The sequence below is a fragment of the Cervus canadensis genome, chromosome 9, assembly GCF_019320065.1.
Source record: "Cervus canadensis isolate Bull #8, Minnesota chromosome 9, ASM1932006v1, whole genome shotgun sequence".
Classification (NCBI taxonomy): domain Eukaryota; kingdom Metazoa; phylum Chordata; class Mammalia; order Artiodactyla; family Cervidae; genus Cervus; species Cervus canadensis.
Genome location: NC_057394.1, coordinates 68660132 through 68687085, shown reverse-complemented (window position 1 = coordinate 68687085; position 26954 = coordinate 68660132). Strand labels below are relative to the sequence as shown.

At 47.7% G+C, this 26954-nt stretch overlaps 1 protein-coding gene across 4 annotated transcripts in view; it reads left to right on the top strand.

Annotated features, from left to right (window-relative positions):
- Positions 1–26352, top strand: part of LOC122447224 (guanylate cyclase soluble subunit beta-2-like) — a 35613-nt gene extending 9261 nt beyond the window's left edge. For 2 of the 4 annotated variants that reach the window (XM_043477745.1, XM_043477743.1), the window contains exons 6-13: positions 498–714; positions 4095–4349; positions 5341–5489; positions 6231–6377; positions 10280–10434; positions 13424–13575; positions 15927–16019; positions 25103–26352. In XM_043477745.1, the coding sequence (XP_043333680.1) occupies positions 498–714; positions 4095–4349; positions 5341–5489; positions 6231–6377; positions 10280–10434; positions 13424–13575; positions 15927–16019; positions 25103–25248 (1314 nt within the window). In that variant the 3' untranslated portion in view covers positions 25249–26352. The remainder of the gene's footprint in view (positions 1–497; positions 715–4094; positions 4350–5340; positions 5490–6230; positions 6378–10279; positions 10435–13423; positions 13576–15926; positions 16020–25102) is intronic. The other 2 variants (XM_043477747.1, XM_043477746.1) reach the window with 2 other exon arrangements.
- Positions 26353–26954: the final 602 nt, after the last annotated feature.

The following is a 26954-nucleotide window of genomic DNA, read 5'->3' as shown; positions in this document are numbered from 1 at the left end:
AACCTGGGTTGGCATTGGACTTTGTATGTAAAGGACATATACTTATTTTGTTTTTTCCTTCTGTGTGTTCCCTGGAGAGGTCAGTGAAAGGTGACCCCATCTCCATCATGAATTCCTTTCTTCATCCTGATCTGGGTGTCAGGTCCAAGCTACAGAATTTTCTCGTTCCTTTACTAGTTAATCCAAAGAGACAGAGAAAAAGACAGAAGAGAGGACTAAAGCTAGGAATGAACTATTATCCCCATGGCCAGCTTTAACCTCTTTCTTGTGAGTCAAGAAATGAATGTGCTTTCAGGCACTCCCATGCTGTTCTTTTCTCTTTCAGAGGTCAGCTGCAGGTTTGCCTTTTAAATGTTTCATTACTACCGTGGTATTTACTCCATTCCCTTCACCCCTAGCGAGTCACAAAGCATGGCGGGGTGTGCTAGTTCTAGGGGAATGTTTACTGTTCATGTTGCCGCCTCTTCTGCGGTCTCACGCGTGTCCCCTGTGGATAGCTGCAGGTCAAACAAGCCAGAGTGAGCATTCAGAAGTATGTCCCGGGTCTCCAAACCCAGAAGATTCGATTAGATGAGTACTTCTCCATCGTCCATCCCCAAGTCGCCTTCAACATTTTCAGCATCTGCAAATTTATCAACAGTCAATTTGTCCTGAAGGCGCGCAGGGAGATGTTGCCTGCAGCCTGGAGAAGTCAGCCCGCGCTCAAACTCCGAGGTAGTAACTTGCTCCTTCCAGTTGCTCTCTGCCCTGGGAGACCAGACAGAAAGGGAAGAAGCAGTTTTCTAATTTCCTCAAAATAGTTGGCTAAAAAGTGGGGGACTACTTTGGCAGCAGCGTATGTTTTTTCCATTTGGCTTCATCTGGTAGCAATATATTTTATTTCTTCAAACCATGTCTAGTTTAGGCATAAAGGAACTCTGATTATATTTATATGTAATTATAAGGTTCTGGTCTCTGTTACCAGAATTTTCAGAATGCAGGTGGTACTATTTGTACTCAAGTAATGGTCTGTCCTTTAATTGGTAACGTGATCGTCTGCCCTACTGTTACTAGGGCACACATTTTTGTTTTGGCTTTGTTTCAATTATAGTAAAATTTACAGAATGTGAAGTTTACCATTTTAACCCTTTTTGAGTGTACAGTTCAGTAGTGGTAAGTGCATTCACAAAGTTGTGCAAACACCACCATCCGTCTCCAGAAGTTAATCATCTTGCAAAACTGAAGCTCTATGCTCATGAAACACCAACTCCTTGTTTTCCCCAACCCCACATCCTGACAGCCACTACTCTGCTTTCTGTCTCTATGAATCTGATTAATTTAGGTACCTAATATAAGTGGAATCATATAGTATTTGTCCTTTTGTGACTGTCGTTTTTCACTTAGCATAGTGTCCTCAAGGTTCACCCTTGTTGTCACATGTCAGAATTCCCTTCCTCCTTAAGGCTGAATTATTATATTATTCCCACATGTGTAGACTATACTTTACTTATTCACTCATCTGTCAGTGGATCATTGCGTTGCTTCCACTTTTTGAATAATGAATAATGCTCCTGGGAACATGGGTGTACAGATGTTTCATTGAGTCCCTATTTTCAGTTCCTTTCAGTATATATCCAAAAGTGGAATTGCTGGATTGTATGGCAATTCTATTTTTAATTTATTGAGAAACTGCCATACTGTCTTCTACAGCTGCTGCACCATTTTATATTTCCATCAGTAGTTCACAAGGGTTCCAATCTGTTTACTTTCTCAAGGATACTTGTTCTTTTCTGTTATTGTTTTTTTTTTTTAATAATATTATCCTAATGGTTATGAAATGGTATCTCACCATGGTTTTAGTTTGCATTTCCCTAACAATTAGTGATGTTGAGTGCCATTTGTATATCTTCTTTGGAGAAATGTCTATTCAAATTATTTGTCCATTTTTCAATCAAGTTGTTTAGATTTTATTGTGTTGTAAGAGTTCTTCATATATTCTGGATATTAACCCTTTATGATTTGCAAATATTTTCTCCCACCCTTTGGTTTTCTTTTCACTCTGTTGATCATATTGTTTGCACACAAGCTTTTAATTTTGATATTCTCTAATTTACCTATTTTTCCTTTTGTTGCCTGTGGTTTTGGTGTCACATTAGAGAAATCATTGCCAAATCCAACGTCATGAAGCTTTTGTTATGATTTCTTCTAAGGGTTTTATTGGTTTAGCTCTTACATTTGGTCTTTGACCCATTTTGAGTTAATTTTTTAACATGCCACAAGGCGCACATACTTTGAGCATTCTATTGGACTAGTAGGTATTGTAGGCATAAACACAGGCAGCATGGTGGGGACATCTGAGAGGAAACTGACATGTTCTGAGAACCCTGATTGAATTTTAGAGTGGAATGATGGGAGAAGAGGCTGGTAAGATGAGGACTTGAGCTTTATTCTGTAGTTGGAGACATTTTTTACGTGTCTACCATGATCAGATTTGAGGTTTAGAATGGTCAATCTGGACGCACGTGAAGGATGGACCAGGCTGTTGAGAAGATGGAGCCTGGGAGGCCAGGGGATGCTGCCCTGGAGAGCAGGTGGGAAGCTCAGAATGCTGAGTGCAGCCAAGCAGTGAGTCTGGGGTGGTGACGGGGGAACAGATTCACGAGGGAATTAAGGCAGAAATTGGTGACTGGATGTAGAGGTTAAAAAAGAGAATATTTGGGTAATTATTAGCTTTCTTGCTCAGGTAACTGGTCATAAATACGTGATTAAGGAAAGATGATATTGACAACTTGAGCAACTTTGTCAGTTTGGGTCACTGCTGTATCCTCTTCCATACCTACAGCAGTGTGCCCGAGTCATGGTGGGAACTAAAAATGTCTGTGATAAAAAAGAAAAAAGAGAAGATTTGTAGATGGGACTAAAGGTGAGCCCAGTTGCAGACAGCCATGTATAAACACCTAATAGACAATAATAAAAAAAAAATCATTGTAATAAGGACTGTTCAGTTCAGTTGCTCAGTCATGTCCGACTCTTTGCAACCTCATGGACCACAGCACACCAGGCCTCCCTGTCTATCACCAACTCCCAGAGCTATAAACTGTCACAATTTAGAGGGCAATTTGGCAATATGTATTAAAAATCTTGAAATGAGCATATTTTTGTCTAAGAATATATCCTCTAACAAATAGCCACAATTATGCACAATGATGTGCTTCAAGGTTGTTCACTGTATATGGAATGATGAAATAGACATAATATACTCAATGTTAGCTTATTGCTTAAATAAAGTACAGTATAATCCATGTACCCAGCAAACAATAATGCCTATCCATATTTAATGCTATGAAAGAATATCTATTATAGAATTTAAGTGAAAAATTGAGATTATACACAGAAATGGCTGATAATCCCATTTTTTGGTAGTAAAAAGATATACCCCCAAATATTACCAGTAATTATCTGTGATGTGACTGTGGGTGATTTTTATTATTTTCTTCCATTTTCTTGCATTTTCTGCAGTGAATGTCTACTGCTTTTATAATAAGAGAATAGACATTAATTGTTAAAAGTAATAGGTATCTTGAGTCCAAGAAACAAGGTTTTTCCATAAATTCACTGTGGGAGTGCAGGTGGGGTGCACTGATGCCAGGATCTAAGGGATGAGTGAAAGTCCTAAAGGAGAGATGGAAAGAGGTAGGAGAAATCTAAGTGAAAGCAGGGTCAGAAAAGTCCCCAGAAGTGAGATTCCAGTAAGCAGGATTCGCTCTACGCCCTTCAATGGGAGAAGGGCTGAGCGAGGAAAAGGGTGTTAGAGAGGAAAGGTCGTTTGGAGGTCATGGACGGGAGTCCCTTCAAGGTAAGAAAAGCCGCCCTGGAGCGCGCTGCCGTGGACAGAGCAGGAGTGGGGATGTAGAGACAGGAGGAAAGGAGAGGACTTGGAGGACCTTCGGCGGACAGGGGAGGAGCGCGCCTAAGCCGGCGAGCAGGGCGGGCCGTGGGGGCGACGGTCGGGGCGCCGTGTGACATGCCGCCTTGTCCCATCTCTGTCCCGGGCGGGAAGGCCAGATGGTCTGGATGGAGCCCCTGCGCTGCATGATGTACCTGTGCTCCCCCAGGCTCCGCAGGCTGCAGGAGCTGGAGGATGCACGTCTCCGACACCGCCCCCCACGACCCCACCAGGGACCTCATCCTCCTCAACCGGCAGCGCCTGGCGGAGATCGAGCTGTCCAAACAGCTGGAGAGGAAGGAGGAGGAGCTGCGGGTCCTCTCTACGCACTTGGCCGCGGAAAAGAAGACGGAGGCCTCGCTGTACGCCATGCTGCCTGAGCACGTGGCCAACCAGCTGAAGGAGGGCAGGAAGGTCGCCACAGGTGAGGGGGGCCCCGGGGGCTCCCGCTCTGAAACCAGGCGGGTCAGGGTTTGAAGTCTGCCTCCATCCTTGTTAGCAACTGTGGTCTTGGGCTCATTACTTAAGCTCCATAGCCCAGCTTTTTTCTTTCTATCTTTAGAATAATGATACAGTGACCATATAGGGTTCTTCACCATAATTGGAAATGACATGGTGGTGAAAGTGTCAGTGGCTCAGTCGTGTCTGACTCTCTGTAACTCCATGGACTGTAGCTAGCCAGGCTCCTCTGCCCATGGAATTCTCCAGGCAAGAATGCTGGAGTGGGTAGCCCTTCCCTTCTCCAGGGGATCTTCCCCACCCAGGGATGGAACCCAACCCAGGTCCCCAGCATCCAGGTCTCCCACATTGCAGGCAGATTCTTCACCATCTGAGCCACTAGGGAAGCTGATACAGTCACGCTAAATAAATAAAGGGATGCCCCTAAGGACCATTCTGGGAGAGCAAGCTTTTTCTAGAGGGAAGAAGGCCATGTTTATTCCAAACTCATAGTCAAGGTAAGGCACTCTAAGGGTAAACACGGCAGGGTGTTGTCCCTGAAACACGGGGTACATGGTGAAGGGGTGCCTGCTGAGTTCTGAGGGGGTGTACCTCTGGTAGTAATCTCCCCTTCATGGAGGTAAGCCAGTGCCCACCCAGACCATCCTGACATCCCCCGGTGGTCTGCACATCTTATTAAGTGTTTGTTTGCACTCTGTCTCCTTCCCTAGACTAGGCACTCCTTATGGCAAGGACCCCTGTCTGCTTCATATCATACAATTCCACCAGCACGATGACCAGCTCATAACAGACACGCAACAGATGTCTGGTGGGTGGATGGTGCATGGTGATGCAGACCTGGCTCCTTCTCCCTGAACCACGGTCAGATTTGGTTCCTAAAGGCTACTCGAATCCAGAATTAATAGACTTGTTATTCTACATCCTTGGCTGTCCCTGACACCTGGTTTATGTTGCAGGAGAATTTAAAACCTGCACGATTCTCTTCAGCGACGTGGTGACGTTTACGAACATCTGTGCTGCCTGCGAACCTATTCAGATAGTGAACATGCTGAATTCAATGTACTCCAAGTTTGACAGGTTAACCAGTGTCCATGAGGTCTACAAGGTAAGGCTGTGTGTGTCCGTGTGTGCCAGGGCAGGGCGCATACCTGGTGTTGGGTCTTCATTTTTCCTCTCCCCTCTCTGGTCTGGGGTTTGGTGTGGATGCCAGAGGGGATGGGAGAAAGAACTAAAAATTTAAATTTTTCAAAAATCCTTCTATACTGCCCAATGCTAAGCTTGCCTTCAAGAGGCATGCTGTTTTCCCAGAGAATACTATGCCTTCATTTCAGCAGCAAGTCTGACCTAAATGTGTATCTAATACATAGCATTATATGTGGATCTAATAGACAGCTTCGTCCTCTCTGGGACTTGCCTCTGCCAAAAGCAGAAAGAAATTTTGGCTCCCTCATGGCATCTCCTGAGTCTTTTTTTTTTTTTCACCTCACCCTCCCTCATGCTCCTCACATCCATAGAAAATAACCACCAGCTTTTAATATGGTCCTTCTGTCAATATGTGTGTGTTAGTTACTCAGTTATGTCTGACTCTTTGTGACCCCATGGACTGTAGCCCACCAGACTCCTCTGTCCTTGGGATTTTTCAGGCAAGAATAATGTAGTGGTTTGCCATTTCCTTCTCCGGGGGCAGGGGGGTGGTCTTCCTAACCTAGGGATCAAACCTGGTTCTCCTGCATTGGCAGGCAGGTTCTTTACCAGAGAATGACAAAAAAAAAAAAAAAAAAATGTAGTGTTATATTTAGTGCATTAAGAGAATCCTCTGAATTCCCTCGTATTTCCCCCCTTATAGGTGGAAACAATAGGAGATGCTTATATGGTGGTGGGGGGTGTACCAGTGCCTGTTAGAAGCCATGCTCAGAGGGTAGCAAACTTTGCCTTGGGGCTGAGGATTTCTGCAAAAGAAGTGATGAATCCTGTTACCGGAGAACCCATCCAGGTAGAGAGCAACCGAGTTCTTTGCTTAATACCAGTTACCTCACACAATATAGTAGAAGTCTATTAGTCTGCTCAGATGGCTCCTCGGTATGTGACAGTAATTAAAATGGGTCATTTCTCCCAACTCGTCTCTTCTCGTGCATACATTAAAGTAACAGAGATATTAGGGTGTTATTGCCTCTGCTGTTGCTGCTAAGTCGCTTCAGTCGTGTCCAACTCTGTGCGGCCCCATAGACGGCAGCCCACCAGGCTCCTCTGTCCCTGGGATTCTCCAGGCAAGAATACTGGAGTGGGTTGCCATTCTCTTCTCCAGGTTATTGCCTCAGCTTCTCTCAAATTTGAGAAGAGGCTTCAGAGTTCGCGGTTATGATGGGGTTAACGCAGGCTTCCTTTGTCCCTCACCCTGGCTTTGTGGAGCTCCATCCTTAGGAAGCCAGCTCCTTTCCAATTCCTGCCTTTTTGCTCGACAAGTGGTTCAGGTTGACTAAACAGCCAACTTCTCTTCACTTAGGGAAGTTGTGTATCCGACATGCCGTCTGACGGGTTCGGAACTCGGGCTGAGGTGTGAAACTGCCTCCAGCCAGCAGGCCAGACACCGTGGTGCCGTAAGATATTCACAATAGCTTTCCCTCCAGCACGTGGCCACGAGTGAGACATCTGCTCGCCTTTCTCACAGGAACACAGGAAGCTGCTTTTCCAAGTATAGAAGTTTGTTCACACTATAAAAGTTGGACGCTTTTGATGATGAAAAGTAAATGCCGTCTTCTGTCTGCTCGGCTGATCCCAGTGGTCCCGAGGTGGTTTGGAGCAGAGTCTCTGTCCTCTAAAAATCGAGGTCCCTTCGCAGCTGCTGTCAATCAGATCTGTGCAATCAACTAAACAGCCAGCTAAAAACAAAGCCAACTATAAGACGGAGTAGGATTTTCCCTAGCGATCGCCCCTATATGGGGGATTCTGAAATGTGCCACATTCACCATCACCTTAACGATTTAGAAGCTGAGAAGTACTGCAGGTACTGCCAGTGGTGTCTGTGGCAGTCTTCAGAGCAAAAGCTGGTCACACGTCATGTCCATGATACCGGCCCATTGCAAACACACAGAGACAGCTGTTGTATAAAACCCACAATGTCATAAATAAAAAATCAGGAAGGGAGGTAATGAGAGAGAAGAGACAAGGTCAGAAATAAGTGTTTTGGTTAAAGAATTCTAATGAGAGCACATTTGTGCATGCTAAATCCTTTCAGTCTTGTCCAACTCTGTGCGACTCTATGGACTGTAGCCCTCAGGCTCCTCTGTCCATGGGATTCTCCAGGCAAGAACACTGGAGTGGGTTGCCATGCCCTCCTCCAGGGGATCTTCCTGACCCAGGGAGCGAACCTGCATCTCTTATGTCTCTCCTGCACTGGCAGGCAGGTTCTTTACCATTAGCGCCACCTAAAAACCCCCAATGAAATCCACTGAAGAATATGGAAAATACACTGTTGTGTAAATAGAGTGTCTGTCTGTTTGTGAAAGAGGCATGGCAACAGAGATGGTAATAGTGCTACATCAATATGATTGAAAATGAACAATGAATTCCTGGAAACTTGCATAGTGAACATTCCAAGGGGGGATAAAAAAGAAGAAAAGATGTTATCAATTCTAAGGATAGAAATAGGGAATAGGGACTTCCCTGGTGGTCCAGTGGCTAAGACTTCATGCTCCCAATGCAGGGGGCCCGGGTTCAATCCCTGGTTAGGGAACGAGATCTCACATGCAGCAACTAAAGATCCCGTATGTGCAGCTAAGACCTGGCACAGCCAAATAAATAAATAGTAAAAAGAAAAACAAAAAAAGAATAGTGACATATGAGCCTCATTAAATATCCACCAGAAACTGCATATCATGTGAGTTTATTTAAGGAAGTAGAGGAAAGGGCTGGAGACACCCTCTCCCTTAAGAGAATTGTGCTGCTACTTCTACAGTTTTAAAATTAATACTCATTGAGATCTTTCATTCTGTCACTTGTAAAGCCTATAATCCACATTTGCTGAGGTCACTCTTGCATGAAAGTAAGGTGCTTTAAAGGATTCAGAGAAAAGAGTTTAAAATCTTATTTTAAGGAAAAGAAAATCTGGCATGGAAAGATGAAAAGACAAGTAAACCTGATTGGGATGTAGACAGCTGCAAGAGAATTCTGTTTCCACATGCATGCTCAGTTGTGTCCGACTCTTTGTGACCTCACGGACTATGGCCCACCAGGCTCTTCTGTTCATGGGATTCTCCAGACAAGAATACTAGAGTGGGTTGCCATGCCCTCCTCCAGGGGATCTTCCCGACCCAGGGAATGAACCCAAGTCTCTTGTGTTTCCTGCATTGAGGGCAGATTCTTTACTGCTGAACCACTGGGGTAGTTTTTTTGTAAAAAAAAAAAAAAATCACATAGCAAAGAAATAGAGATGAACCAAATTCCAGAAAGTGGCAAGACCTTTCAAGAGGACACCCATGATGGTTCTTCCCTAGGAGACAGCAGCAGAAATAAGCCACCAAAGGGGAGGCAAGATGAAACCTGCCTAAAGTTGAGTGACATTTTCATGGCCATCTTGGAGCTGGAATGACGGGTTAGAATCCCAAAGAGCTTGACTTTGATAAGTTCTAGCCACAGAGTCTCTACCCATTTACCAACATTTTCCCCACAGATCTTCACAAATGCATAGGTTCATTCAGTCAAAGGTTATGGATAGGGGAGGAGACCTGAGAGAGATCTCCAGTTCCAGAAGTATATGGGGCCTTCCCCAAACACAAGTTGCTGGCCCATGGAAGGGTACTGTTAGGGAAAGAGAACCCATGACACATTGCTCCAAGGTACATATGAAACTCACTTGCTGATGCTTTAATCCCTGCTACCTCATGAAGGTGACTGAATTGGACTGTATTGGCAGACAGGGCCTTTAGAGAGGTGAACAAGTCAAAATCAGGCTGTTATGGTGAGTTCTACTCCAATCTGACTGGTGTCCTTAATAAGAAGAGAAATTTGGAGACAGGAAGAGATACCAAGGATGTGTATACACAGGGGAGAGACAGTGTGAGAACACAGCAAAAAGGCAGCCATCTGCAAGCCAAGGAGAGGGACCTCAGGATCAAACTTGCCGACACCTTGGTCTTGGATTTCCAGACTTCTGAGCTATAAGAAAATAAATTTCTGTTGTTTAAATCATTCAGTTGTGGCATTTTGTTGGCCCTAGCAGACTAATACATTCATCAAAACTTTAAATGTCTGCTTATTAAGGAAGAATGTATATATAAAGTCACAGAATGGGAAAAATATTTGTCCTTCATGTATACCTCTACCTTGTGATTCCAGAGTTCCATTTCTAGATATTTTCCTAAGAAAAATGAAAAATGTATGTCCACAAAAAGATCTGTATGAGAATGTTCATAACAGCTCCAAATGGGAAATAACCTAAATGTTCATGAAGAGAAGACTGGACTAATACATTGTGATGTAATTCTTACAACAGAATAGTATTTAGAAGTAAAAGAATGAACTGCTGATACATATACTATGGGTGAATCTCAGAAACATGGATTTTGAGAAATGAAGTCTGATACAAAACAGAACATGGTACATGACGCCATGTATGTGAAGTTGGAGAACAGGAAAATTCCTCTTGGGGAGAGGAAATAAGAAAGTGGTGACCTCTGCAGGGAGAGATGGAACTTAACTGGAAAGGGGACGAGATAATTTTGCAAGGTGATGAAGACAGTCTGTGTTTGATTTTGATTGGTGGCTCAGGGGTATTTGCCAAACTGGTGGAGCTAAATACCTTGAAGTCTTTTTTATTTTACGTAAATTATGCCTCAACTTAAGAGTAAAAATAAGAGTATCTGATGGTCCCTTTTCAGTCAGGTTCTCTCTGTGCAGATCAGAGTGGGCATCCACATGGGACCAGTCTTGGCAGGTGTCGTGGGGGACAAGATGCCGCGGTACTGCTCGTTTGGAGACACTGTGAACACAGCCTCTCGGATGGAAAGTCATGGGCTTCCCAACAAAGTGCATCTCAGCCCCACGACCTACAGGTGACCACTTATTCATGCCTCTCTTTGCCCCTCCTCCTCCCAGAAGGTACAGAGTGCCTCTCAGCCATCAGATGAGGGCAGTATACTTCCAGCCACGCTTACAGAGGACCTTGTGGCAGACAATTAATATTGTTGAGCCTCTACCATGAGATCATTTTTCCTCTCAAAGAACATGTGGTCCAGTTCAGGAACTGACAAATTATAGTCATGGGCTGTTATCTCAGCCATTGCTTGTTTTTGTAAATAAAGTTTTATTGAAACCCAGCTGGGATCTTTACGAGCATCTTATCCATGGCTGCATCATGCTACCACAGCAGCGCTGAGTCGTTGAGACAGAGACTGTGGTCCCTAAAGCTTAAAATATTTCCTATCTGGTCTCTTATGAAGAAAAAAAGTTTGCTGACCCCTGGTGTAGTGCAGGAAGAAAGAAAGATTCACAGATAATTATTTTTTTAAAGTGTGAGAAGTGCAGTGGTCACGATATACATGAAACAATACTTACAGTTTGCTGAGAACTTGTTAGAGGCCACATTCTCCAAGTTCGTCAACATAAGTAAGTGTTAGTCGCTCAGTCGTACCTGACTCTTTGTGACCCCATGGACTGCAGCCCATGAGGCTCCTGTATCCATGAGATTTTCCAGGCAAGGATACTGGAGTGGGTTGCCATTTCCTTCTTCAGGGATCTTCCCGACCCAGGGATCGAAGCCAGGGCTCCTGCACGGCAGACAAATTCTTTACCGGTTGAACTACAAGGGAAGCCCTCGTCAACAGATGTTAGTCCATTTACTGTTGGAACAACCCTATGAAGATCTACTATTGTTGTTCTCATCTACAGATGAGAAAAAAAAAAAAAAAATCAGGCCCAAAGAGGTAACTTACTCGCTTCGGGTCACAAGTTGGCTAGGAAGGAAATGGCCTGGATAGAACCTGGGGGGTCGGCTTTAACTGTCCATCCCCATGCATTCCCAATGAGAATAATCCCCATTCCCATGTGGGAGTTACTGTGTGTGTTGTGGAGGAGGGAGTTTCCCAAGCTGGGTCTTCAACAAGGAGTTCCAGAGCAGAGTTTAGCCTAAACTGGGATATTGGAGTGAATATTCAGCAGTACAAACACAGATGTAGAATAAGGACAGAGAACTATAAATGATTTAGCTTTGCTGGGGTGGAAGCTGTGAGGCAGAAAGTGGGGAGAGCTCTGTGTGCCTCCTTGAGGGGCAGGGCTCACACCGAAGGTGAAGAGTGTGAGCACCTAAGGAGTGTGAGCTTGGACACAATGGCAAGGTCAGGGTCCTGCTTGGCACTGACCACTCAAGGCCATGTAAGGGCAGATTTGAGCATCAGGAGAAGGGAAAGACAAGACTTGTTAGGAGTTTGGTTTGAACCAGAACATTCATTGGTAGGAATCTGAGGATAAAATCAATTAAATTTGGTAATTGCTAGAAATGGGGGCTGAGAAAGAGGGAGGAGCCTTGACTGTCTCCCAGGTCTCCATCCTGGGCAACTAGGGCCTGAATCTCATCATCTGAGATGCGACAAGGAGAGGGATTCCAGTCCAGGAGGCAGACAATGAGCTCAGGTTTGGAAGCACTGAATAAAAGGAACTAGGAAGCATCTAGAGAGAGGTGGCATTAACTCGCTGGGTGAGATTTGGAATCGGGCTGTTGGTTGGGGAACCCGACTTGGAGTAATAACACAGAGGTGGTAATTAAACCATGAGAGTTGGTGAGATCACCTGCAGAGGGATGCCATGTGAGGAAGGACAGTGGGAAGAACTAACATTTCACTGGCAGATGGAGGAAGCAGTCATGGAAAAGGCAGGAGAAGCAGAGAATTCAGGAAGAGAAGCACCCTTCTGGCTCTTCTTATGGAGGAAGAATGGAACAAAAATATCAACTATAATTGGGCTTCCCTGGTAGCTCTCTGATGGATTCCATGGCAAGGAGTGAAAAAATAGTCAGAGGTTTGGGAACATTGTCAGAAGTAACTGTGGTCAATAGCGGGCAGGGGAATGAATAGACACTGGATTGTGGGTTGAAGGATAAAAGAAACGAGCATTCGTATGGCATTAAAGCATAAGACGAACAAGTAAGAAGATTTTTACTTCTATTTAGGGTAGAAGAGACCTTAGCAAGCTGGTTAGGCTTAGGGGAGGAGGCAAATGGAGAGGAAGCTGAAGATCAAAGAAGAGGTGGTCCCGGGGCTGGGCCTTGAGCAGGTGGGAATGAATCTTGGGTGGGTGCCCTTCAACAAGATACTTCAACCTCTGAAGTTGGGGGAAAGGGCAGGTCAATGTCAATGGGATGAGAAAGTGCAGGGTCTCAGCTCTAAAGGTTCCAGTTTGTGGATGGATCAGGTCACAAAGTGGGCTTCGCTGTTGGTTCAGTGGTAAAGAATCTGCCTGCAATGCAGGAGACACAGGTTTGATCCCTGGGTTGGGAAGATCCCCTGGAGGAGGGCGCGGCAACCCACTCCTATATTCTTGCCTGGAGAATCCCCATGGACAGAGGAGCCTGGTGGGCTACAGTCCATAGAGTCACAAAGAGTCAGACCTGACTGAGCAACTAAACAACAAGTCACTCAGTAGGGTGCACCTTCAGCAGCATGTGGGCGAGGAGCTCAGGTGCCTAATGAGGGGATGTGAGGAGCCTGGTGAAGGTCTGAAATCTCCACGAAACCAGCCAAATCCAAGGACACGGGAAGACTGATGAGTGATGAGCCCTGGCCGAGGCAGCTGACCGTGAGTTGGACGCGATGTCAATCTACACTGGTCTGTGGTGTGTCTCAGCATCTCTCTGCGGCCAGTAAATGCATAAACACGTGCAGTTTCCTAGTCACCCTGCAGCCCTGTCCCTTTGCACGGGCCCCTCCCGGTTCACTTCTTCTTGGGTCTCAGGCTTCTCCTTGCACATCACCCTGCCCAATGCAGCCCAATCTTGAGTCACAGCTCTGTGACCCGGGGCATTTTTATTTTTTTCTCTTCTCTGTGCAGAGCCCTGAAGAATCAAGGGTTTGAAATAACCGAGCGGGGTGAAATCGAAGTGAAAGGGAAAGGGAAGATGACCACATACTTTCTGATCCGAAACCTGAAGGCCTCAGAGGATGAGATCATGGGCAAACCTCAGGCTTGGCTTGATTCTGCGGGTGAGCAAGAAAGAGAAGCCTCATCAATACTCCTACTGGATGTTTTTTCCACTAACAACTTCGGCTCTGTTTAGTGGGCTTCCTGGTGGCTCAGTGGTAAAGAACTCTCCTGCAGGAGATGCAGGTTTGATCCCTGGGTCAGAAGGATCCCCTGAAGAAGGAAATGGCAGTCCACTTCAGTGTTCTTGCCTGGTGAATCCCGTGGACAGAGGAGCCTGGCGGGCTACAGTCTATGGGGTCACAAAGAGTCACACGACTTAGCAACTGAACAACAGCAACAAACGTATTTGAGGGCCAGCCTGGGTACCGTCCTGCCCACCCCCAGGCTATGACCTTCTTACTCAGTCACAGCCTCTGACGAGTCATGTGACCAGTGTGCCTGAATCCTCTCTTACATCCTGGATGTTAAGGTGTTTCTCAAGCTGGGCTGACGCACCCAGCCTAAAGGGTCCCTCATGCATTCACTTTCAAGGCTCTTCCCTGTCTAAGAAAGGGGCTTTCCCCCTCAGCCTCTCCTGCAGCTGGGGGAGGATTTCAGAGCCTCCCTCTGCTCCTCAGTCTCCAGGGAGGCTCCAGACAGGCTTTCTCTTCACACACTGGAAGGTTCCACCTTCCCCATTGTCTGCTGGCTTCCAAAACTGGGAAGAAAGATAAAATCTGTGACTCACCTGGTCCCAGGAATGGCAAGAGGGTGAGTTTAGGTTAAAACTAATCCACTAGGCAAAGCTTCCTGAACCTCTGAAGCAAACTGGTGAAGGGAATGCATTCATTCTGATTGGAACTAATCTTTAGTTGCTCCTGGGGCCTACAGAGAAAAATCTCTAAATCCACAGGTTCCCCATTTATGTAGCTCATTTATGCGGGAGGTCACTTGGGGACGCATGAATTACGGTTCCTATTTTTAAAAGCAGGGTTATACCAATGGAGAGATGGGAATTTGAGAAATTTTTCAATGGCTTTGGTGGCAGTATCATTCTAATACCAGCTCAGCCTGGGAGATGTGATTGATTTGGGCTAATTTTATTGCTGGAGACACTTGAGAGAGAGAGAGAGCTAAATGAAAAAGGAGAGAGAGTTTTGGCTAATAAAGACCAGGAGGTACCCTCATTAGAGTTTCTGAATTTCTAGGCTCTGGGTGCCTCACCCACCTACATCACCTGTCCTTCTCACCAGCACGTCCTCCCCGCAGGATGGGGGGCTGTACAGGATGAGTAGAGTAGGTGTACCTGGCTCAAACCCCGGACCACTTCTTCCCATTTTCTTCCTGTGGGGGTGCTTGAGCTGGAAACCTGAGAAACAGGATTCTAGTACCTGGCCTGGGCCAGTAGAATCCAACCCACTTTCAGTTCTGAGCTGGAAACATAACAGAAATGAGTAAGGGTCTCTTGGTTGCAGATCTCATGATGGACCCTAAGAAAGAGGAGGAAGAGAGGCTGTGAAAAGAGGGGAGGGGAGAGCCCCTTTCAGACCCCAAACAGTGTGTGGGTGTAAAACAGGAAAAGGCACTCTTTGGGCTTAGGTGGTCCCTGGACATGGCTTGGTTGTCCCTGGACGTGGCTTGTTGGAGAAGGCAATGGCTCCCCACTCCAGTACTCTTGCCTGGAAAATCCCATGGATGGAGGAGCCTGGTGGGCTGCAGTCCATGGGGTTGCTAAGAGTTGGACACGACTGAGCGACTTCACTTTCACTTTTCACTTTCACACATTGGAGAAGGAAATGGGAACCCACTCCAGTGTTCTTGCCTGGAGAATCCCAGGGACGGGGGAGCCTGGTGGGCTGCCGTCTATGGGATCACACAGAGTTGGACACGACTGAAGTGACTTAGCAGGACATGGCTTGTAATAGAGGAAAGTCATCCCTTACTTTAGGTGAATGCCAACCCCCAGCCGAGCCCCTGGTTAGGAATCTCTGTGCAGAGAAACACAGCCCTGTGTGCGGAACCCAGAAGCAGGGGGATCTCCACCTCTTATGATTTTCATGCTTCTCTGTATCTCCCTCACCTTTCCCCCATCAGCCTAGGATTTCTGACTCTGAGCCTTGGTTGTCAGGCTCTGAGGTGTCTGCCCCTCCTTCCCCACCAGAAACAGGAAGACTGAGATCCCTCAGGAACACTGCTCCCCAGTGTCTGGGGGGGGCACTCAAGAATGTGACCCCTGGACCTCCAGGGGCTGAGGGAGTTCCCCCCACATGGCCAGATAGGGTTGGACTGGAGGCGTCTCCAGTGTGCAGTGGGGGAGGGGTCTGGGCACCTTCCGTGTCCTGTGTGTGCATGGGAGGGGGTCCCCAGGGGCTCAAAGAAAGGCCCCACCTCGACCTGTACTCACAGCCTTTCCCCTCATGCCTTTTTGCAGAAGCAAGTGATCAGGGAAGTCGGGATGGCAAGACTCTGGCTGTCATGAGGTATGAGGACAGCTGGCACCTGCCCAAGGGTGACACGGCCCATGGTGAGTACCCCAGATGGCTGCAGAGACCCCCAGACTGTGCTGGGCCAGAGGCCCGGCTCCCGGGGGAGGGGAAAGGGCCGGAGAGGGGCCTCTGGGTGGGATGCTTCAGACGGTTGTGTTCCGTGTCTTGAGTAAGGTTTTCTCCATGCTCCCCACCTCAACCACCTCCCCATCCCGTGTCCCAAGTAGGGGCCCCCTCCTTCTGAAAGGGCCCTCGCTGCCCTCCTTCAAAAGAAGCTCTAATACTCAGAAAAACTTATTAGTCCCCATGAACCCACAAAATGAGGTTTCTCTGGACGTGGTGCCCTCCACACAAGTCACATGATATGTCAGTCACATGGCTAATCCCCTAAGAGGTGGGAAGCTTGAATTTCAGAATGGTTATCTGATTTATCGAAGGTTCCACAACCAGTGAGTGGGTGAAGCTGGACTTGCCCCTCAGGTTGTCTGTCTGGTGCAGACCATGGGTGCCCTCCTGGAGGAACAGACACAGTCAAGGCCCCCAACTGTAGGCAGCTACACTTGGACTTCTTGGCTTCAGGACAGGCATGTTTCTGTCAGATCCTCTGGGCCCCATGTGAATGGATTTCTGATTGTTGGGTGTGACTAGCGGAGGTGTGGACAAGGACTGGCCCCCATGCTGTGGGTGAATGGGAAACGGTGCCATGTGAGCCAGAGGCTCGGAGAAATGAAGACCAAGCCTTCGGGGCTGTGGGCCTCCCTCGAGCCACCTAAACCCAGACCTACTGAATTCCATGGAAAGTACTTTGAACAGCTTCTGCAGGCACTCTGAGTTCAAGTTCACCAGGCTTCTTTCTTGTCTCTGATGGTGGTTGGTGTTGATCAGTCGCTAAGTCAATTTTTTGCAACCCCTGCAGCATGCCAGGCTCCCCTCTCCTTCATTATTTGAGCTTGCTCAAATTCATGTCCACAGAGTCGGTGATGGCATCCACCCGTCTCATCCTCTGTCATCCCCTTCTCCTCCTGCCTTCAATCTTTCCCAGCATCAGGGTCTTTTCCAGCGAATCGGCTCTTCCCATCAGGTGGCCAAAGTTTTGGAGCTTCAGTATCAGTCCTTCCAATGAATATTCAGGTTGATTTCCTTTAGGATGGACTGGTTTGATCTCTTTGCTGTTCAAGGAATTCTCAAAAGTCTTCTTTAGCACCACAGTTCGAAAGCATAGTCATCTCGGAGGGTTGGCAGGAGACAAAAAAAATTCGAGGGTCTCGTGTCACTTGCCCCCAGGGCCTGCCTTTTCATCCTGGTGGAGGTCGCAGTTCTCCTGGGTTCCCGCTATACCTGATAACATCCTGCTTAGCTCCGAGGTGGGCGAGGGCTGCCCCCACCCCCAGCTCCAGCCCCGGTCTCCTCTGTGAGCGTCATCACGGGGAAGGGCTCCTGTCAGGAGCCACCCATCTGTCAGGACTCCCTCTGAAGGTCAGGCTGTTGGGCCTCGCTTCCTCAGAGACCCCTCTGCTCCCCAAACTCAGGACCCCCCACAGTCGAGGCTCTCCTCACCGATCACATCTGTGGTCAGCCTCACCAGGTTGTCACCTGGCTGTCAAATGTGGGACCGCTCTCCGGGGGCTCACATTTCCCTCCCTCTGGGCTCCGAGCCCCCTGCCCCTCTCTCCCCTGTGAAAACCCTGGCTCCTGAAGACCCTCTCAGGGCCTGGTCAGCCCCGCCGGAGCTGCAGGGGTGAGGAGCTGCCCCCCCAGAGTCCTGAGGGCAGCTGAGAGGTGACGCCCGCCCACCCCCAGCCATCTCTACGGATGGGGGCCTTGGTGACCCCCTGGGGTTGGGGGGTGCGGGTCAGTCAGTGCAGGAGACGCTTCAGCAGGACCCAGGCTGCACCCAGGACCTCATTTCCTCATTTGCACGTCAATGACACGCTTTTTTTCTCCCTCCCGCTCAGTATTTGGGTGTTAGATGCGTCAGTGGAGAGACTCCCCAGAGCAATTAAACGGGAGTGTTGAGCTGGAGAGAAAATCTTGTGTATTTGACTCAGAGATTTAAGCAACCACCTTTCAGTATTGACTGAAAAATTGGCCTTCCAGCTGCCCCTGCTGGCAAGCTCTTCTGGCATCCCTTCAGACCCCTGTTAATGTGTTTTTCAAATTTCAGCTTGCTTCAACTTGTCTCCAAGCTGATTCTCCCGGCGATTATTATAATGGGTTCCAGGCTGACCTGCATACGGCGCTCAGGCAGGGAGCCCAGGCTCCCCCATAAATCATGGGCTGAGGGTGTCCACTCGCCGGGTTCAGGGCAGGTTAAGTCAGCTCCGAGGACTTCTTACACCAATTCCTAATTGTCCTGGAGACTTGAGTGCTGAAGGTCTCTCTCCTGACTGAGCTCTTAGCAGTCTGCCTTCTGGGGAGTCTGCCCTCACATTTAACATACTCCTTCCCAAAGGGAAGAACTTTCTACCATACGCAAATCCCCCACCCTCCGTGGGTAAGTTCTTGGATGGGTTTGTGGCTACTTAATTGCCAGGGTCCTTGCCCCTGGCTTTACAAAGTCTTGAGAACACAAGGGTCTTTCCTAGACCTGTTCCACGAGGGGAGGTCCAACTGGTTTGTAGCCAGGCTGACGAACCTGGGCCCTTATTCTTGGCTCCAAAGCTTTTCAGCAGCTTTTCTGAGGCCTTCATAAGCACGGCTGTCACCTTCTGACCCCTTCTGCTGGGGACTGATGAACAGGCATGGTAATTTTTAACCTCAGGCTTTCTAGAAGTTGAGCTGTTAACCCAGCAATGTTCTAAAGAAGGAAAATCCTGGGAGGTGTAAATGAACTGGCTTCCCAGGTCGGGGCTAGCCTGTAAAGTTGCTGCTTGTCAGCTTTGGTGTCACAGATGAGGTGCAGTGTCAGAGCTGGGGGTGGGGGGAGGCTGTTGGGGGGGGCGCGCATCGGAGTCACATGTGGTTGACAACGTAGGTGGCAGGGCCTCACGCCGAGTGTCTCTGCAGGTCCAGAGCGGGGTGTGTCCCACCCTGGTTTCTCTACCATCTCCCCAGGGCAGTTGGATGAGCTGCCGGGCCCCAGAACCATTGTCATAGTGGCAAGAGCATTAGCCCCTAATCAGAATTCCCAGGTCTGCTCCCAGTAACTAGCTGGGTGGCTTTGGGCCACCCTTTTTGCTTCATTTTTCTCATCTGGAGAGCAGATGTGATAGAATGCCTGCTTTAAGAGGTTGAGGTCACTTTGAGGAACATGTGAGACACTGTGTATCATCTGAAAGCTGTAAAGTGCTAAAAAATAAAAAGGTCAAGGATGCCAATTCTTCATCACTTAGGGACTCTATTGTTGAGAATCCTTTCACTTAACAAATAGGTGAGTCTTGGCACAAAACTGTAAGAGGTGCTACAGGGGTTAAAAAAAGAGGACTGGTCTGCCATACACAGGGAGCTTTAGATCAGAGGGTGTAGCAGAGCCCCATGGAAGTCAGGACCACGGCCCAGCTCAAGGTGTTACAGGGCCAACAGCAAGTACAGGAGGGCTGAGTCACACTGAGGACCTGAGGGCCTCTTGGGGAGGTGTGGGCTTCCCTGGTCGCTCAGATGGCAAAGAATCTGCCTGCAATGCAAGAGACCCAGGTTGGATCCCTGGGGTAGAAAGATCCCCTGGAGAAGGGAATGGCGAGCCACTCCAATATTCTTGCCTGGAGAACTCCATGGACTGAGGAGCCTGGCGGGCTACAGCCCATGGGGTTGCAAAGAGTCGGACACGACTGAGCGACTGTCACAACAATGACAACAGAGGGGAGGCGCGGTGACGGCAGGCAAGGGCAGAGCAAGGATGGGGCCTTTGTTCTGACCCCTGGAGAATGCAGGGGCTTCCGGAAGCTGGGGACGTCGTCCCTCCAGGCCATGCTCTCTTTTGCTCATGGACAGACGTAGGAAGCAATGGGGTGGGCGATCCTAGAATGGCAACGCCTACTCTAAACGTGGAAGCTCCATCAAGCACTTTTTATGAACGGGAAAAAATTCCCTCACCGATGGTGTCTCCCTCCACAAATATTCCCAGAACCTGTGGCTCCTTTCTCTGTTCACACCTACAAACACTATGGTGTGGTCAGCTTGCCTTTTTCCTCAGAGCAGGTCAGTCTCTTGGAACATTAACCCTGATGGAACCAAGGGGGAGGAGATGACATGTCCCGCACATGTGGAGACCCTAGAGAGTAAAAGCCAGGGTGAGGAGGAACCGGTGGGACAGGAAGGCCAGCAAGCATCCCTGTGCTGGGAAGGACCAGGACAGGGTCTTGGGGAGACCCGCTGGCGTCTGACTTCAGGCTCAAGTCAAACCCCCTCGCCTCAGTGGGGGAGAATCAGTATTGAAACCAAGATGTGGTTTCCCATATCTGATTCTGTCTAGGAAGTTAGAAACATATGCAGAAATGCAGACAAGGAATTGTTTTCATTGCAAATGTAAGAGTCCCTTCTTGTGACCCCAAGATAATCATATCCTTTATGACTCGCAGAGCCCTGCCTGTAACAACCAGGAGATGACCCGTGTATACTCCCCAAGACAGCGGCAGTCCCCCAAACTCCACCTCGCTATCACTTCCGCACCGCCCTCCCCAGCCAAGTCCACATTTAACAACACGGCTCATGTGATGGTCGTTTTCTGAACAGGAAGGTTTCTTCTGCTACCACTCTTTTCATTTAATCCATTCTTAATCTACATTGAAATGGGTTTCTGTGTTGCCTTTATCAGGCCATGTTAGTTTGGTCAACTAAGGTTATTTGTTTATTCATATACATTATAGAAGGACTATTTTAACTATTATCTTTTATAACTAGAAAGTGTAGCTAAAACAAAAGAAGAAAACAAAAGCCTCTCTAATTCCATCACCCAGAGAGACTATTGTTAAAATTCTGGTGGCTATTTTCCCAGACTTGAGTGCATGAGGGTATGTGTATATGTGTGTACATATATACTTTTTCTTACAGTCCTGGGATCATCACACAGAGATTGTTTTGTAAATTGGCAGGTCATGAATTTCTTTCCCTTGAACACTTAAACATTTCAAAATATTTCAAATTTTATATGTATATATATATATATATAATGTGCTCAAAATGGTGCACTTATTTTTGCTCCGTGATGCTACACACCAAAAGCTACATTTACTTTATATCCAATGGAAACCCCAATTATCTTGTTCTTCTGCCGATCTGCAGCACTTCTGTGGTGACCTTGATATTCCATGAGTCCTGAAGTTGCCTCTGAGTTTCTCAAGTGCTGCAGGAAGGGGGACCCCTTCCAGGGCCCCAAACTGGGCTTGTCTAACACTCAGAAATGAATTGTCCGAGGAGACACATGTGCTGACAAAGCAAGAGACTTTATTGGGAAAGGGCACCCGGGTGGAGAGCAGGAGGGTAAGGGAACCCAGGAGAACAGCTCTGTCACATGGCTTGCAGTCTCGAGTTTTATGGTGATGGAATTAGTTTCCGGGTTGTCCTTAGCCAGTCATTCTGACTCAGAGTCCTTCCTTGCTCAACCAAGATGGATGCCAGAGAAAAGGATTCTGGGAGGTAGTCAGACAGGTGGTGTCTCCTTTTGACCTTTCCCTAACTCTTCTGGTTGATGGAGGCTTATTTAGTTCCCTATTCCTTATCAGTACTTTGGCCACCTCATGTGAAGAGTTGACTCATTGGAAAAGACCCTGATGCTGGGAGGGATTGGGGGCAGGAGGAGGAGGGGACGACAGAGGATGAGATGGCTGGATGGCATGACCGACTCGATGGGCGTGAGTTTGAGTCAACTCCGGGAGTTGGTGATGGACAGGGAGGCCTGGCGTGCTGCAATTAATGGGGTCCCAAAGAGTCGGACACGACTGAGCGACTGAACTGATTCCTTATCAGGACCTCCTGTCGTAAAACAACTCATGCAAATGGTTACTATGGTGCCTGGCCAGGGTGGGCGGTTTCAGTCAGTGTGCTTCCCTAACACAAGGACTCACCTAGTTCATTTAGGTTTGGTATATAGAAGATGTACACTGTAATCTCAAATAGTCAGAACACGAAATTAATCAGGACGCTGCATTTCCTAGCTGTGCAGAATAATGAGCATTCAGCTGTGGCAACAGAGGCAGTCCTCGAGGGCTATGAGCAATGGTGTCGTGGGAACAAAGGATGATGGGTGAGAATTTATCTCAAGTAAACAAGGAAATTCTTCCACCATCCAGACTGTGGAATTGGATTGGGGTAAAATGTCAAATACATATGTGTAGAGATTCCAGGAGAGTCTTGCAATGCTGTGCTGACCAATTCTCATTTGAAATTGTCAGGCAGCATCATTTGAATTGGGCCTGTTTAGCTTTCAATAGGTAGTCTCAGCTCTTTCTCCAACACAGTCCTAGTTTGTTGTTTACATCTCACTAATGATCAAGGAACTTTTCCTCCAGGAGAGAAATGAAGAGGGGAAAACAGGTTTCATAGGCACGGGAAATAGCAGTAGAAATGGAAAAGGAGGAGGAGGACCACAGTTAAGACACAAGTGAGAAAATGAGACATGTCCAAGTATGATGAGAGAAAACTGTGCTATGTATACAAGAAAAGGAAATCAGAAGTGAAAAGCTAAGTGGTACTTTTTTTTTTTTTTGACAAGAGAAATTAGAAGGAAGGTGTTGCATAAAGGGGAGACTAAGAGGTCTGTAAATGTTATTTCCTAGTGTTGAGTTTACTTCCAAGATTTTCTGTGAGAGGTTAAGTCATAAGTTACAAAAGAAATCTTGGTGCCATCTCGATGCTGGAGCACCTGGGAAACAGAGCCTGACTGCTAACAGGGCAAGAGACAAGTTTTCTTTGCAGTATCCTCCCCCCCCCCCCTTTTTAAAAACACACAAACAACTGCAACTCCTTCTTGTTCAGCTTTTATCAGGGTAACCCCTACTTTGAGTATAGTTACAAAGACACAGAACAAATACCTTCTGTGATCACAGTACTGTTTCGTGGAGATTTCCTCTCGCAGGTTCTCATAACATTTCCCTGGGTTGAGTGGGAGACAATGTATGGTCTAGGATCCCATTACATCCGGAGAAGCTGAGGCAGAGGGAGAAGCTAGATGGGGAGGGTTCAGCCTTTCCTGTTGCTGATGGGCAACCTGGAGGCCGTGCTACCCTTTCTTAGTAGGAAAAAAAAAAAGACACTACAATTTCTGTCTGTAATCAGTTCCTTTTTTCCTTTATTTGCAATGATGCCCAAACAAAACTGAACTCAGCTTTTTCAAACACACTGTCCTTAACATTTATCCTGAATGTTTCCCTTTTTGAAAAATTCAATTTTTGTTAAAATCATGCTTGGGCTTACATGTCAAAGAAAAACAATACAGCAATCAACTCTGTAATTCAAAGTGAAAGGGATAAAGGCTATGTGGAATAATAAAACTAGCAGAGAATTAGCAAAAGCAAAGCAAAAATCCCACCCCATATTGGAATAATTTATTTCCAAAGACCATAAAATACTGCTGAGCAGGAGTCAGTATTTTTGCATGTGTGTGTGTTGCGGGGGGGAGGGGAGTGTGGAGTGGGCTGTACCACAATGCTCAAATGAACCTGTAGTTTATGACATTGTCACTTAGCCAGCTCTGGTCTCAAGCCACATCTTATACAAATGCTGAGTTTGAGGGGTTTATGGACCTTATCAGGTTAGCCCCGGCTTCTGCAGGAGTTAAATACTCCATATGAATCATCACTCAGAGTTGCCCCAGTGACATGGTTCTAGATCTGCCAAATTCTCATCTTATCCTGAGCGAGCCTGGGGACAGGTTCCACATTTTTCCACGTGTGTGTCATCACTTATATTCATTAATGATCGGTCCATTAGCAAATGGAACTTGCTGTCTGATTGCTTTGTGCTGAAAACTGCCCATGGCTTTTAGAATCTAAAATCAGAGGTAATCACCGATCCAGATTGGGGAGGAAGGGAGACACTGACAGCCCCAGTGGTGAAGGAAGTCATTCATTCATCTGAGGATAAAAGGCTGGAGACAGAAGCCCCGCCTGCATTTCCTGATTTCTAGACTATTATAGCCTCAAATCAAATACAGGAGCCCCTCTGAACTTGAATGTTTCTGGAACAATGATGAGTGTAAAAAGAGAGAGAGAGAGAAATGGAAATGATGGATGACTTTAAAATCTTCAATGCGGACGTTTCCAAATGAAACTGCAGGGCGAACAGGAGATGTGTCTCCACCCAGCCTCCTGGCCTCCATTCCTTCCGAGTCCCGCTCCCTCCCGCTCCTTTCTGAGGCTCACAGTCCCAGGTTCTTTCCCAGTACCTCCTCCATGGGCTCCTTCCCACACTTCAAAGTAAGAATTGGCATCCCTGAGTTTGTGCTCTGTGTGGGGCATGGTGCACTCACTTTATAGAAGGCATCTGATTGAATTAACACGACAACTCTGGAAGGAGGGTATTAATTGCTGTTGTTCAGTTGCTCAGTTGTGGCTGACTCTTTGTGACCCCACGGACTGCAGCACCCCAGGCTTCCCTGTCCTTCACCAACTCTCAGAGCTTGCTCAAACTCATGGCCATTGAGTTGGTGATGCCATCCAACCATCTCATCCTCTGTCGTCCCCTTCTCTTCCTGCCCTCAATCTTTCCCAGCATCAGGGTCTTTTCCAATGAGTCAGCTCTTTGCCTCAGGTGGCCAAAGTATTGGGGCTTCAGCTCCAACATTTCCCTACTTTTCAGATGAGGACGAATGAGGCCGGGAGAGGGTAGTGATGAGCAGTGGCAGCCGTGGCTCTGAACCCCGTGCACGGTGATGCTCAGGCCTCGGGTAGACAGTCATGGTGCAGCAGGTCTGGAGGCTTGGGGCTCTTTTGAGAGCTATGCAGGAGTCAGGATTTGATAAGTGGCCAACAAAGTGATACAGTGTTAGATGAAAAATGAAGCAACAAGGCCGAGGTCTGAATGGACATTTCTGGCCTCACTGGGAAGGTGTTCTCGGCCCCAGGAGGTGGTATGGTAACCCCACGGTGCCCACACTGTACCCCAGGGCCGGGCACAGACAGAACCCCCCCTGACCGGGGATTGGTCCGGGGCCAACTGTTCAGCTCACTGCTCTGCCTCGTTTCAGCTTCTGACTGGTCGACACCCAAAGGGAGTCCAGCGGAGGGCCGGGAACCCAGGGAGGCAGCAGACAGACCGCGGCCTTCAGCTCAGACAGAGACATGCAGCCTTCCCGATGAGCCGCTGCCGTCTGGCCTCTGCGCTTTGTTGTGACAGCGAAACACGAAGCCCTCGGCTTCATTTTTCCCCTGCTCGGTTTAATAGCGACAAAGAAAAGGAACTTCATTTCTCAGCCCAAGACTTCTTAAGCTGCGTCTCTTTCTCATTGTCCCTCAGAGAATAAAGGTCTAGAAATGAAACATGATCCCGACAAGTTTGGAAAAATGTGCTTTCACAGTCTCGGTTCAAAGCCAACCCCGACACTTGGAGACTTCAGGCTGTGTTTGTTCTCCAGGCTCTCATCACAGTGGTTCCACCGAGTCCTGGCCTCGGAGCCGACTTGAGAGGATGACCTGGCCTCGGAGGTGGTCATGGGCACGGTCTTGTTCTAAGTGATGGCGGGAGCGGGGAGGATGAGGAAGGAGCCCTGGACCCTGCTGTTGATAAATCACCCTGCAACACAGCCGGGATGTGAAAGGCACTCAAGCCAGGGGCTGTGAAAGGAAATCACTTTCATTCCCAGCCCTGGGAATAACATGAAGCCACAGAATAAAAGCTGCCTTCCCCAGAGGTTTTTCTGAAAGTAAAAGGGAGGAGAAAATGTGAAAATCACCGGAAGGGCAGAATCAGGAGAGATGGGGAAATAAGACAGAGGGCGGCCGGCCCACCAGGTCCCTTATCCCTCTTCAGACTCAGCTTCCTCTACTGCTTCTAGCTGCGGGCGTGGGGACACCTGGGTGGTGGTGAGTGCTGGACACACTCTCGGAGGCCTAGGGTACGGGAGGCTGAGAAGTGGTCCAGGGGTCTCTGCATTTGCACGTGGTTCTGGTGAAAAGACAAGTATTTTTTTAACCCACATGACGAGCACCCAGAATTTTGCGATTCATTCTTGCAAGAACCTTACTTGTCCCCAGAGGCATTAACTGTCTTCTGGGAGGGCAGACTTGATTTCTGTGGCTGCCAATCCCAGGAGCAGGAGGGGAAGAGAAGGCAACAAGAGCTGAATTCCTTGCTCTGCTGTCCTTCTAGATGACAGCAGTGTCTTGTTTCTAGAAATAGGGGGTGCGGCCCGTAGTTCACAGCGAGTCAGATTATGCTGAGTGCAGCCTTGAGAGATGTGGATTCTTGTTCAGACTCTGTTGCTGGATGTCTTGATACCTCAATTTCACCATCTGTAAAATGGGGTTAGGGACAGCTGCTCCACCAAGCTCACATTGAAATGCAAGAGCACAAAGCTGCCCTTGATATTTACAACATTAGTAACCATTAACATGTATAGATCTTCCACCAAATGCTAGGCACTGGCCTTGCACATACGTGACTCGTTACTTCTGCTCTTGGCAACAATCCCATAATAAGCCAGGGTTTCCAGTTCCTGAATCTCCGGGAGACTCAGTAGCCCACAGTGCTGGCACTGGCTGATAGATTAAGTGGAACACATTCCAGTGTTATTATAAAGGTCAACAAGCCAGAACAGCCGGGATGTGGACCCTGGAGCCAGGCAGAGCCCAGTTTGAATCCTTGCTCTACCATTTGGCAGCTGCGTGTGTTGGGGGAAAGTTGCTTAACATCTCTGTGCCTGAAGTTTCCATCTGTAAAATGGGAGGAATCAGAGGACCTGCATTGTAGGGGTGTCATGAGGATTCCATGACATACCCACAAAGTTACTGACATTTAGTTATCCCTCTGGTAAACGTTATTTTTTTAATGCTCCTCCTGTTAAGTGGTCTTCCTGCCCAAGTGGGGCCAAGGAGAGCTGG